The 12,913-nt window shown below is 40.8% G+C and overlaps 1 protein-coding gene across 1 annotated transcript; it reads right to left on the bottom strand.

Moving 5' to 3' along the window:
* Positions 1–6,093: 6,093 nt before the first annotated feature.
* On the bottom strand, positions 6,094–11,989 carry NDUFAF4 (NADH:ubiquinone oxidoreductase complex assembly factor 4). The gene is made up of 3 exons (XM_036870839.1): positions 11,733–11,989; positions 11,097–11,200; positions 6,094–7,877 (listed from the first exon to the last, which is right to left on the bottom strand). The coding sequence occupies exons 1-3, from the start codon at positions 11,866–11,868 to the stop codon at positions 7,590–7,592; spliced, it is 528 nt and encodes a 175-aa protein (XP_036726734.1). The 5' UTR covers positions 11,869–11,989; the 3' UTR covers positions 6,094–7,589.
* Positions 11,990–12,913: the final 924 nt, after the last annotated feature.

Below are 12,913 nucleotides of genomic sequence, written 5' to 3'. Positions count from 1 at the left end.
GAATGCAAGAGATTTCTCTGCATTAATTTTTTATCCTGCTACTTTAGCAATTCATTGATTAGCTCTAGTACTTTTCTGGTAGCATATTTAGGATTCTCTTTGTATAGTATCATGTTACCTGCAAACAGTGACAGTTTTACTTCTTCTTTTCAGATTTGGATTCCTTTTATTTCTTTTTCTTCTCTGACTGCCATGGCTAAAACTTCCAAAACTATGTTGACTAATAGTGGTGAGAGTGGGCAACCTTATCTTATTCCTGACCCTAGAGGAAATGGTTTCTGTTTTTCACCACTGAGGATGATGTTGGCTGTGGGTTTGTCATATATGGCCTTTATTATGTTGACGTAGTTTCCCTCTATGCCTACTTTCTGCAGGGCTTTTATAATAAATGGGTGTTGAATTTTGTCAAAACCTTTTCTGCATCTATTGAGATGATCATATGGTTTTTATTCTTCAGTTTGTTAATAAGGTGTGTCACATTGATAGATTTGCGTATACTGAAGAATCCTTGCATTCCTGGGATAAACCCCACTTGATCATGGTATATGATCCTTTCAATGTGCTGCTGGATTCTGTTTGCCAGTATTTTGTTGAGGATTTTTGCATCTATGTTCATCAGTGATTTTGGCCTGTAGTTCCTTTTTTGGTGACATCTTTGTCTGGTTTTGGTATCAGCGTGATGGTGGCCTCATAGAATGAGTTTGGGAGTGTTCCTTCGTCTGCAATTTTTTGGAATAGTTTGAGAAGGATGGGTGTTAGCTCTTCTCTGAATGTTTGATAGAATTTGCCTGTGAAGCCATCTGGTCCTGGGCTTTTGTTTGTGGGAAGATTTTTAATCACACTTTCAATTTCAGGGCTTGTGATTGGTCTGTTTTTATTTTCTATTATATCCAGGTTCAGTCTCGGAAGGTTGTGCTTTTCTCAGAATTTGTCCATTTCTTCCAGGTTGTGCATTTTATTGGCATATATTTGCATGCAGTAATCTCTCATGATCCTTTGTATTTCTGCAGTGTCCGTTGTTACTTCTCCTTTTTCGTTTCTAATTCTGTTGATTTGAGTCTTCTCCCTTTTTTACTTGATGAGCCTAGCTAATGGTTTATCAATTTTGTTTATCTTCTCAAAGAACCAGTGTTTAGTTTTATTGATCTTTGCTATTTTTTCCTTCATTTCTTTTTCATTTATTTCTGATCTGATATTTATGATTTCTTTCCTTCTGCTAACTTTGGAATTCTTTTTTTTTTGTTCTTTCTCTAATTGCTTTAGGTGTAAGGTTAGGTTTTTGTTTTTCTGGGTTTTTTTTAGGTAAGAAGTGGATTTATTTAGAGAGAAACACACTCCACAGAGTGTCGGCCATCTCAGAAGATGAGAAAGGCACCAGGGTATGGGGTTGTCAGTTTTTATAGTGGTGGGTAATTTCATAGGCTAATGAGTGGGAGTATTCCAGCTATTTCAGGAAGGGGCAGGGATTTGCAGGAATTGGGCCACCGCCCACTTTTTGATCTTTATGGTCACCTTAGAACTGTCATGGTGCCTGTGGGTGTTTTATTTAGTTTGCTGATGTGTTACAATGAGCATATACTGAGGCTCAAGGTCTAGTGGAAGTCAACTTGTCCACCATCTTGGACCCATTTGGTTCTAATCCGTTTATGTCACGTCCTTGGGCTATGTCATTCTTTCAAAACTTGTGCCTTGCCCCAAGGTTAGGTTGTTTATTTGTGATTTTTCTTGTTTCTTGAGGTAGGATTGTATTGGTAAAAACTTCCCTCTTAGAACTGCTTTTGATGCATCCCATAGGTTTTGGAAACGTCTTTTCATTGTCATTTTTTTCTAGATATTTTTTGATTTCCTCTTTGATTTCTTCAGTGATCTCTTGGTTATTTAGTAGTGTATTCTTTAGCCTCCATGAGTTTGTATTTTTTACAGTTTTTTTTTCCTGTAATTGATATCTAGTCTCATAACATTGTGGTCCAAAAAGATACTTGATATGATTTCAATTTTCTTAAATTTACCGAGGTTTGATTTGTGACCCAAGATATGATCTATCCTGGAGAATGTTCCATGAGCACTTGAGAAAAATGTGTATTCTGTTGTTTTGGGATGGAATGTCCTAAAATAGCAATTAAGTGCATCTGGTCTAATGTATCATTTAAAGCTTGTGTTTCCTTATTTATCTTCATTTTGGATGATCTGTCCGTTGGTGAAAGTAGGGCGTTAAAGTCCCCTACTATGATTGTGTTACTGTCCATTTCCCCTTTTATGGCTGTTAGCATTTGGCTTATGTATTGAGGTGCTCCTATGTTGGGTGCATAAATATTTACAATTGTTATATCTTCTTCTTGGATTGATCTCTTGATCATTATGTAGTGTCCTTCTTTGTCTCTTGTAATAGTCTTTATTTTAAAGTCTCTTTTGTCTGATATGAGAATAGCTACTGCAGCTTTCTTTTGATTTCCATTTGCATGCAATATCTTTTTCCATCCACTCACTTTCAGTCTGTATGTGTCCCTAGGTCTGAAGTAGGTCTCTTGTAGACAGCGTATATACGGGTCTTGTTTTTGTATCCATTCAGCCAGTCTATGTCTTTTGGTTGGAGCATTTAATCCATTTACATTTAAGGTAATTATCAATATGTATGTTTCTATTACCATTTTCTTAATTGTTTTGGGTTTGTTATTGTAGGTCTTTTCCTTCTCTTGTGTTTCCTGCCCAGAGAAGTTCCTTTAGTATTTGTTGTAAAGCTGGTTTGGTGGTGCTGAATTCCCTTAACTTTTGCTTGTCTGTGGAGGTTTTAATTTCTCCATCAAATCTGAATGAGATCCTTGCTGGGTAATGTTGGTTGTAGGTTTTTCCCTTTCATCACTTTAAATATGTCCTGACACTTCCTTCTGGCTTGCAGAGTTTCTGCTGAAAGATCAGCTGTTAACCTTATGGGGATTCCCTTGTATATTATTTGTTGCTTCTCCCTTGCTGCTTTTATTATTTTTTCTTTGTATTTAATTTGTGATAGCTTGATTAATATGTGTCTTGGCGTGTTTCTCCTTGGATTTATCCTGTATGGGACTCTCTGTGCTTCCTGGACTTGATTGACTATTTTCTTTCCCCGTGTTAGGGAAGTTTTGAACTATAATCTCTTCAAATATTTTTTCAGACCCTTTATTTTTCTCTTCTTCTGGGAACCCTATAATTTGAATGTTGGTGCATTTAATATTGTCCCAGAGGTCTCTGAGACTGTCCTCAATTGTTTTCATTCCTTTTTCTTTATTCTGCTCTGTGGCAGTTATTTCCACTATTTTGTCTTCCAGGTCATTTATCCATTCTTCTTCCTCAGTTATTGTACTATTGATTCTTTCTAGAGAATTTTTAATTTCATTTATTGTGTTGTTCATCATTGTTTGTTTGCTCTTTAGTTCTTCTAGGTCCTTGTTAAACGCTTCTTGTATTTTCTCCATTCTATTTCCAAGATTTTGGATCATCTTTACTAACATTAGTCTGAATTATTTTTCAGGTAGACTGCCTATTTCCTCTTCATCTGTTTGGTCTGGTGGGTTTTTACCTTGCTCCTTCATCTGCTGCATTTTTCTCTCTCTTCTCATTTTGCTTAACTTACTGTGTTTGGGGTCTCCTTTTCTCAGGCTGCAGGTTCATAGTTCCCATTGTTTTTGGTGTCTGCCTCCAGTGGGTGAGGTTGTTTCAGTGGCTTATGTAGGCTTCCTGGTGGAGGGGACTGCTGCCTGTTTTCTGGTCGGTGGGGCTGGATCTTGTCTTTCTGGTGGGCAGGGCCAAGTCCAGTGGTGTGTTTTGGGGTGTCTGTGAACTTAGTATGATTTCAGGTAGCCTCTCTGCTAATGGGTGGGGTTGTGTTCCTGTCTTGGTAGTTGTTTGGCATGGAATGTCCAGCACTGGAGCTGGCTGGCCATTGGGTGGGGCTGGGTCTTGGCGTTTAGATGGAGATCTCTGGGAGAGTTCTCACCGATTGATATTACGTGGAGCCAGGAGGTCTCTGGTGGACCAATGTCCTGAACTCGGCTCTCCCACCTCAGAGGCTCAGGCCTGCCAGAGCATCAAGACCCTGTCAGCCACATGGCTCCGAGAGAAGGGAGAAAAAATAAATAAATAAATAAATAAATAAATAGTAAAAAAATTTTTTAAATTATTAAAATAAAAAAATAATAGAAAAAAGAAGAGAGCAACAAAAGCAATAAATCCACCAATGATAACAAGGACTTAAAACTAAACTAAGATAAACATAAAAATCAGAAACAAATCAGTCTCAGACAGCAAACCTGAAGTCTACAGTTGCTCCCAAAGTCCACCGCCTCAATTTGGGAACATTCGTTGTCTACTCAGGTATTCTTCAGATTCAGGGTTCATCATGTTGATTGTGGGGATTTAATCTGCTGCTCCTGAGGCTGCAGGGAGAGATTTCCCTTTCTTTTCTTTGTTTGCACAGCTCCTGGGGTTCAGCTTTGGTTTTGGGCCCGCCTCTGCGTGTAGGCCACCCTCAGGAGTCTGTTCCCTGCCCAGACAGGAGGGGGTTAAAGCAGCAGCTGATTAGCGCTCTCTTGCTCACTCAGGCTGGTGAGAGGGAGGGGTATGGTAGTCATAATTGGAATGCAGGGCGAGCCTGTGGCAGCAGAGGCCGCCATGACGTTGCAACAGCCTGAGGCGTGCCGTGTGTTCTCCAGGGAAGTTGTCCCTGGATCATGGGACACTGGCAGTGGCAGGCTGCACAGGCTCCCGGTGGGGGGCGGGGGGTTGGATACTGACCTGTGCTTGCACACAGGATTCTTGGTGGCAGCGGCAGCAGCGTTAGCATTTTCATGCCCTTCTCTGGGGTCCAAGCTGATAGCCGTGGCTCCCACCCATCTCTGGAGCTCACTTAGGCGGTGCTCTGCCTTCTGTGGGAACATGGGGAAGGAATCCCCTCTCCTCGTGCACCCTGAAACAATGGTCTCTTGCCTCTTAGGCTGGTCTAGACTTTTTACCGGACTCCCTCTGGCTAGCTGTGGCACACTAGCCCCCTTCAGGCTGTGTTCACGCAGCCAACCCCAGTCCTCTCCCTGGGATCTGACCTCCAAAGCCTGAGCCTCAGCTCCCAGCCCCTGCCCGCCCCGGTGGGTGAGCAGACAAGCCTCTCAGGCTGGTGAGTGCTGGTCGGCACCAATCCTCTGCGCGGGAATCTCTCCACTTTGCCCTCTGCACCCTTGTTGCTGTGCTCTCCTCCGTGGCTCTGAAGCTTCCCCCCTGCCTGCCCCCCGTCTCCACCAGTGGCTTCCCAGTGTGTGGAAGCTTTTCCCTCTTTACAGCTCCCTCCCAGAGGTTCAGGTCCCATTCCTATTCTTTGGTCTGTTTTTTCTCTTTTTTTTGCCCTACCCAGGTACGTGGGGATTTTCTTGCCTTTTGGGAAGTCTGAGGTCTTCTGCCAGTGTTCAGTGGGTGTTCTGTAGGAGTTGTTCCACGTGTAGATGTATTTTTGATGTATCTGTGGGGAGGAAGGTGATCTCCAAGTCTTACTCCTCTGCCATCTTGAAGGTCCCTCCTCACTTAATTCTTATAATCCCACAGACAGAAAACATAGTGTAGTAGTTAGGAGCACAGGGTTTTGAAAATAACCTACGAGGGTTTAAATCCAGGTTCCAACGTTTGCTAGGTAATCTTTTAAAAGTTACTTTACATCTCTATGCTGAAATTTTCCCTGTAAAATATGGTTAACAGTACTTATCCTCATGCCTGTGGTAACTATTAAGCAAGTTAATAAATTTACTTGTTCAATGCCTAGTACAGTAACTGCTTTTAAGATGTTAGCAATTATTACCTGTTCTACAGTTGAGGACATTTCTAACATCATATGGCTAGAGGGACGCTGAGATCTACCTCTAGATTTTTCTGAATCTCAACTCCATGCCTTCTGTGACACCACTATTACCCAGCACTCTCCTACCTGTAATAAAAAGCAATAATAGGCCAATGAATGATATGGGAAGTACTTTATTTTATCATGTGACACCACATAACAACAGCTATATTTACAGCTGCCTAACCACAGTGTAGATTTGAATAGGGAAGATGGCTCAGAAATAGCAGTATTAGTGATTCAAGTACAAGTATTGACCTTTATTTGGTAAAAGAAAACAGTTTTGATAATTGAGTTATCGGAGTCTTAAAATACATTTTTATATTAAGAATTCTTTTTTTCTTAAAAGAACTAGTTTTGAACCAAATATAAGGTAGGTATAGTTTATTCACATAATGAAACTGTATTTGAATACAGCTTAAAACTTCCCCGTCTCAGTCAGTTTTTCTCTTCTCAGCATTACAAATGCCTCATTCCATCATCATGCTGAATTCCTCAGCAACTTCCATACCATTTCCAGGGAAATCCCTGGAAAGTAGGGAATGCCTGTCTTCCCTCAGAAAGACACTGATAACCTGGAATTTTTCTTACCACATTCTCTGAAGATTCCCACAACTCACACCTTCTACACTTTTGAGATATATTTTTTGAAAAACACATACCACTAAGACTTTGAAAACCTAAATTCTGGGCCTGGCTATGTCATAAACTACAGAATAATCTTAGCTAGGTCATGAAACGTCCCCAGGCTGCTCTTCTCAGTTGGAAAAAAATAAGTCGAATTTGTTCAGTCCTTTGTAGTCCTTTGTTATCTTATGTATCTTCACAGTAACCCTTTGATTTAATAAGGCAGCACTATACTTTTTATAGAGGAAATTCAATCTCAAAGAGGTTACACAATCGACCCAGAAATCCCACAGGTAGTAATATGACAGAGCTCAAGTTACACAATCTCACTTAAGACCCTAGTACTGGCACACACTGTGCTCAGAGGTTTGTTAAATGGATGAAGCAGCAATTTCCTAAGTCCCTTCCAGTGATCACACTTTATATTTCTACTTGCTATTTTTTCTCTTCTTTCAACCAGCATTTAAATTAGAAAAAAAATATGTATCTGATCACCAAATTCAATTTACCATAGTTCTCTGATTTATCCACTCTTTAAAATTTTCTTGTATTTCTATGCTAAGTCCAGAGAAAAGTTATTTTTTTCAGATAGGTTCCACTATGCCTGTCTCTCTGAAAGCTTTTGAACTTACCTGTTTGTCAAAGCAGAGACTGCTAAAATTTTAAACACGCCAATTCCTGTTTATATTTTTAAAAAGTTATTTCATACATAAACTAACCACCAAAATTGGAAGGTGAAGCTTTGAATGTTAAACAAGGGATTCAGGACATTTCCCAAGAGGTTATATGATCAATTTAAAAGCTGATGATATGACTTGCCTAAAGTACAATAACTCTTTTATTTATAATAAATTTATACATGTGCTGACTAGTCATGCTGATATTACATAAGAACATATGCCTAAACCAAATTAAAGTTTAAAAGAGAACAAAATTAATTCTAACAGCAATCCTGAAAATTCAGCAGAGCTCAATAAATAGCATGCTCTCACAAGGAGGGAGCTTAACACATTTGGTAATTTATATAATTTAATATGCTAAAAATGAGAAAATAAACAGGGTACAGGGATGCAGAGTACATAAAGGAAAAGTCATTTCAAGATTCTCTTCATTTTGATTGTATTGCTTTCTTGCCTTCAGGGGGTAAGATTTTGACTTCAAAAGTAACGAAATATTTGAGAAGGGAATTTACATCTTGCTGATCTAGATGGTATTCTTCAGCTATTTTCTCAGCAGTCCATGTGTCTGGATAAAGTTTATGATTATTGAGAAGTGTCAGTGCCTCTACAATGGAAATTTTGCCTTTGGGAATGTTCTTAACATTCATCATATCAGAATGATGGTCTTTTGGCAACCTGAACTCCTTTGGCTTCTGAGGTGTTCCAGCATCCTTTACCTAGTATCAAGAAACAAAAACCAAAAAATAAGCTTTCAAGATGAGAGCAAAGATTTGACACCTACTTTCATGATTCTAGAATCTTTATTATTCTTCTTCAAATAAATACTACCCATGATTTTCTAAACTATATTTTCTCATTATAATGAGTCATAGTTCAATGGCACTTTTGCCATATCACCATTTCATAACCATAAGTCAATCATTAGAAAATTTAGGTAGTTCTAGAAAATAATAATCAAATGTATACCATCCACTTACCACATTATTTCATATATATTAAAAGAACAACAATAATGCACTGATTAGAAAACATAAAAAACTGCTTTAGAAGGGCAGGATTCTGATGCTGCTCTAACGGCATACTTGATAATCTCCATTCTGTTTCCTAGTTTTGTATTTCATATTCAGTGCCTCCAAACACCTTGAATGAATTCAAATATTGCTAGAGATCTTGCCTCTTCAGAGAAAATAAACTAATGCCTCCAAGACCGCAATAAATATAAATAAAACTACCTATAACACCTGTCTTTCCATCTGTCTGTCCCACCCAAGCTTAACCCTTGCATTTGTGCTCTGTATTCCATTCCTCTATCAGCTACACCAACCATCCCTCTTTACCTTTCCTTTCAAATGCACCCTGCCTATTACTGCTGTTTGGTCAAAATATGAAAATGCTGTAGTCACCAAATTTTACAAACACCCACCAAACCCAAAACCAACACTTCTTTTATGACCAGTTTCCTTCTTTTTAGTTCAAGTTTAAAAGAGATACTTGTGATCTGAAATCCAGAGGATTAGATCTGCATCCAGAGGACACTTTTCAGGCTTTATCTGAACTCACTACAGCACCTGACACTGCTGACCACTCCCACGGACCCACAACTATCTTTCCTTTGGTTTCCATACCACCCCTCTCCTAGTTTTCCATCTGTCTCTGTAGTGGTTCCTTCTGTTTCTTTTGTGGACTATTTCCCTTCAGATGCCCCGTAAATGTTAGTGTGCACCAAGTTCTAGCCCAGGCTGTCTTCTCACTCTACACATTCCTCCCAAGCAATCCCACACACCCCCTTATTATTACTATCTACGTGTTAATGACTCTTGAATCTGATCTCAAACCTCGACCTTTCTCCTGACTTCCAGATCCAAATTCCCAAATGACAAATGGCATCTTTACTTGGATAATCTATAAGCACATCAAAATCAACATGTCTAAAACTGAACTTATCCTTTTCCTCTGAAAATCCGATTCTATCCCCATACCCTCTAGCTCAGTGACTAATACCACCCACCTCCCATATCCCACTCCAAAACCCAGAGCTTCTCTTACATGATACCTAACATCTCCCCCTCTCTCTCATTACAGGCAATCAACGACCAAATCCTGCTGATACTACCTAAGTCACTCTCCAACCCGTTCACTTCTCTCCCAGTCACTAAATCACCCTTGTCCAAGCCAACGTCTCTTGCAGGAACTACTGCAAAACCCTGGTCTCCTCTAACTAGATAAAATGCATTTCATTCCTTCCCAGCCCACTCTCAAAACTGCCCCCAGAATGAAGCAAATCTGATGTCACTGTTCGACAGGAAACTCTTCAATGATTTCCCACTGCCCTCAGGATAAAACTCAAATTCCTTAGCAAGACAAATAAGGATCTTCATGATCTGGCCCCTATTACTCTCTACCCCACCTCAGTTCTCCCAAATTCACTCCTCATACTTTCTCCTAACTGTATTGAACTCTAAAGGCATCACACTCTCTCCTACCTTCATACTGTAACTCTGGCCTGAAATACTCCTAACAACTTCTTCACTTTCCACTGATGTCCAGAGACATCACAAATCATTAAGAAAATTATGAACTGCCCAAAAGAAAAAAAGGGACATAGAACATAAATAGGCACTTCAACCTTTTCTTCATTATCACTCTGCGTGAGTCTTTTCAGACTTTTCCTAATACCCTCCCAAGAAATTTTAATACCACTGTATATCTCCTATGTATTATAACTACATTTCTGTATTTTATACATAAGAAGTGTTAAATGTTTTTTGCTCCCCAAGAGCCAATTTTTGAATGAGTAAGTACATGTGAGAGAAACAATACTTAGAAATATTATCTAACTCCTGCCTAAAAATAACATAAAGAACATGAACATCAACCCCATACATATATTTCTTATGAGTATATGGTGATAATTGAACCCTATAACTGCTACTGTGTGCAACAATTTACATACCTTATTGTACATGAGTTTTATATCTCTTCTCTAGTGAAAATCATACTAATAACTTTATCTGTGCAAACCGTCTATTGTCTATCTACAGAGAGAGACAACCAGAGAATTTTAGAATGGAAAGATAGGAATTGTCATTGGCAATTCCCTCTCCTTCAATCAAACTCTTCCTCCTACTTAGAACCTTCCTGCCCCACAAACTCATCTGGTTAACTCCCACCCATCCTTCAGGCCTGAGTTTGAATGTCACTTCCTCAGAAACCATCCCTGATCCTTCAGTCTCAAAAAGGTCCCTCTGATATGCTCACAGTGCCTATATTTCTCCTTCGGAGAGTTATTAGTAATTATGTACCTATGGTTGCTCATCTGTTTAATGCCTGTGTCCCTCACAACACTATAAGCACCGTGAAAGCAAGGACTAGAGATGTTTTGTTCTCTGTATGCAAAGCACTTGTGCCTGGCACTTACATACACGTTCCCGTTCCCAGTGTATTCTGTGATCTCCCTATCTTTACGTATTCTATCTTAATAATATTCTTAAAAAACAAAATAAAAAAAAAAACAAGCACCAACAACATAACACTAAAGGAATCTCTGAGATTAAAACATACCTCAATCCACTGAAGTATGAGAAAATAGTATTAAAGCCCTCCCTTGGTCATTCCAGTGACAACCACTAGAATACCTTACCAAATCCTACAAATTCTGAAATAATACCAAATAATTCACCGAGTTGCACACAATCACTACTTTCACAAGTCTTTTAGAATTTCGGAAAATACCCAATGAACGGAGGCATATGTGTCTGGCTTAGACTGCTGTGCTTCAACTTTGCCAATGCTCTGCATTCTGGTCACAAGCACACTGACATTTTTACACTTGCAGAGCGCTCACTCTCTTTTTTACTATTTACACTTCTCTTGGTCATTCTCCTGGAGCCCCAAAGGGTTAAATTATGTATTTACTTAATTAAAACACACATTACCTGCACAAAAGACACGGGATCTTTGGAATCGACATACACATCTTTTAGTAATGACAGCAGTTTGTCATCTTTCCTAGCAATTTCTCCCTTAATTTCTGGATGGCCTAAGGAAAGAAAAAGAATGTCACAATATTTAAAGCCAAAGAAAATTTCCTCTAAGATCCTAAACACTTAACACAAGACAGTCACTTTTAATTTTTTGCTTAATCAACAATCACTCGAACACTACAGAACATGTTTTAAGTGTAACTCAAAATGCTAGGTCAAGCTCGGTGTCTATCATTCTGTGAAGACATCTAGAGAGTTCTCTTGCACACGATCCCTTCTGATTTTGATTCCTTGTATCAAGTCACTGAGCATTAATGACAAAAGCCGGCGAGGGCAGGGGCAGCGGGGTCACAAGCTAACACCGCCAGCACTACGAAGTAGGCGGAGCCGCCGCCTCCACCGCGAGCGCAAGGGGACTGTCTCAATGTCACCGGCCTGGTGGCTCCCCCTTCCCGCGTTCGGCTGACCCGAGTGACTGCAGCCGACCCCGGTCACCCCCACCACTGGACCGAGGTCCACCGGCGTGGAACAGCCCAGCCCGCACAGGCAGCCCGCATCGCGAGGCCCCACGCGCCCTGGCCCACTTACTGCTCATCTGCTCTCGCAGGAGGTTCTTGGTGGAGGGGTGCCTGGGAGCGGCGGAGGGCTTCATCCTGCTGATTTCCCGTTCTGCCCGGTTCTCTAGGTTGAAATTCCTGATTGCGCGAATCACCGCAGCCCCCATCTCTTCATAACATGATGCCCTTAAATTCACACCACACGCGGTTAAACACCGGCGCGGGCGACCTCCGGGACGCACCGGAGCATGCGCATGTCTGGGGTCGCCCTGGCCGCGCGCCGGAAAACGGACGCTGATTGCGCGCCGTTCGCCCCCCAGCGGTCGGGAGGGCGCACGCAGCGTCTCTGCCCAGAGTATCTCAAAGGGAGCGCGCCTGCCTCCGGGGCCTGGATGTGCTCCCACCTGTGGCCGCTTCCGGCGAGATGGGGCGGGACTTAAGGTTCGGACACACGATGGCGCTCCTCTCCCGAGACTGGTGGAGTCAGGCGGGAAGTTTTAAAGCAATTTCGTGCCGGGCCTCACCCCAGATTTTCTGATTTAATTCCTCCCAAGTGAGGCCCGGCGTTGGTTCAAGCTTCCCACGTGATTCGAAAGTTGCGGGCTGAGAAAGTCTAAGCAAATTGACCTTGAAGTCCTTTCACAGGTCAGTGCAACCAAAGAGGAAGCCAGTAAAAATGGAACTAATGGCACCAGGGTAAAGGAAGGTTCTAAAATGGACCTTTCCTGCTTTTGTGAAAGGAAATAATGAAAGTTTAATCATTCTCGATGAATATTTGTTCTCTCACTCTTTTATTTAAATGTCCCTATTTTCCTGTCCCCTTGCCTGATGAGTTTGAATCTGAGCCGTGTTCTCTTTTTCCATAATCTTTGACATCCCTCTCTCATAACCCATTTGATCTAATTGTATCGATTTCCGTTATGCTGACCTTTCCCTTCTCTTGTGTATTTTTGATACTAATTTGTGTTATATCTCCATACTATTAAGTGCTGAGTCACCGCGTCATTCCCTAGCCTATTTCTCCTTTGTTCTGCCTTCCTCATTCTTTTTAAGCCAGGGAGACCTCCTTTAACTTAATGAAAGGAACAGACAGTAGGGAAAAAACAAACAAAAAAAGCGAGTGCTGTACATATTTTCTTTCTCTTTCTGTCTCCCTCTTTCCCTCCCTTTTTCCCTCTCTCCCTCTTCCTCCTCCTGTTTCTGAATGGATTA

The sequence above is a fragment of the Balaenoptera musculus genome, chromosome 12 (genome assembly GCF_009873245.2).
Source record: "Balaenoptera musculus isolate JJ_BM4_2016_0621 chromosome 12, mBalMus1.pri.v3, whole genome shotgun sequence".
NCBI lineage: Eukaryota > Metazoa > Chordata > Mammalia > Artiodactyla > Balaenopteridae > Balaenoptera > Balaenoptera musculus.
The sequence above is the reverse complement of the archived record's forward strand: the minus strand, read 5'-3'. Positions and strand labels throughout refer to the sequence as shown.

What these genes read in the sequence shown, in the direction of transcription:
- NDUFAF4 (XM_036870839.1), bottom strand. Translation starts at nt 11,868, where the DNA reads ATGGGGGCTGCGGTGATTCGCGCAATCAGGAATTTCAACCTAGAGAAC. An exon ending in CCTGCGAGAGCAGATGAGCA is followed by an intron (nt 11,201 to 11,732) that starts GTAAGTGGGCCA and finishes TTCTTTCCTTAG; the next exon opens with GCCATCCAGAAATTAAGGGA. An exon ending in ATCCCGTGTCTTTTGTGCAG is followed by an intron (nt 7,878 to 11,096) that starts GTAATGTGTGTT and finishes TCTTGATACTAG; the next exon opens with GTAAAGGATGCTGGAACACC.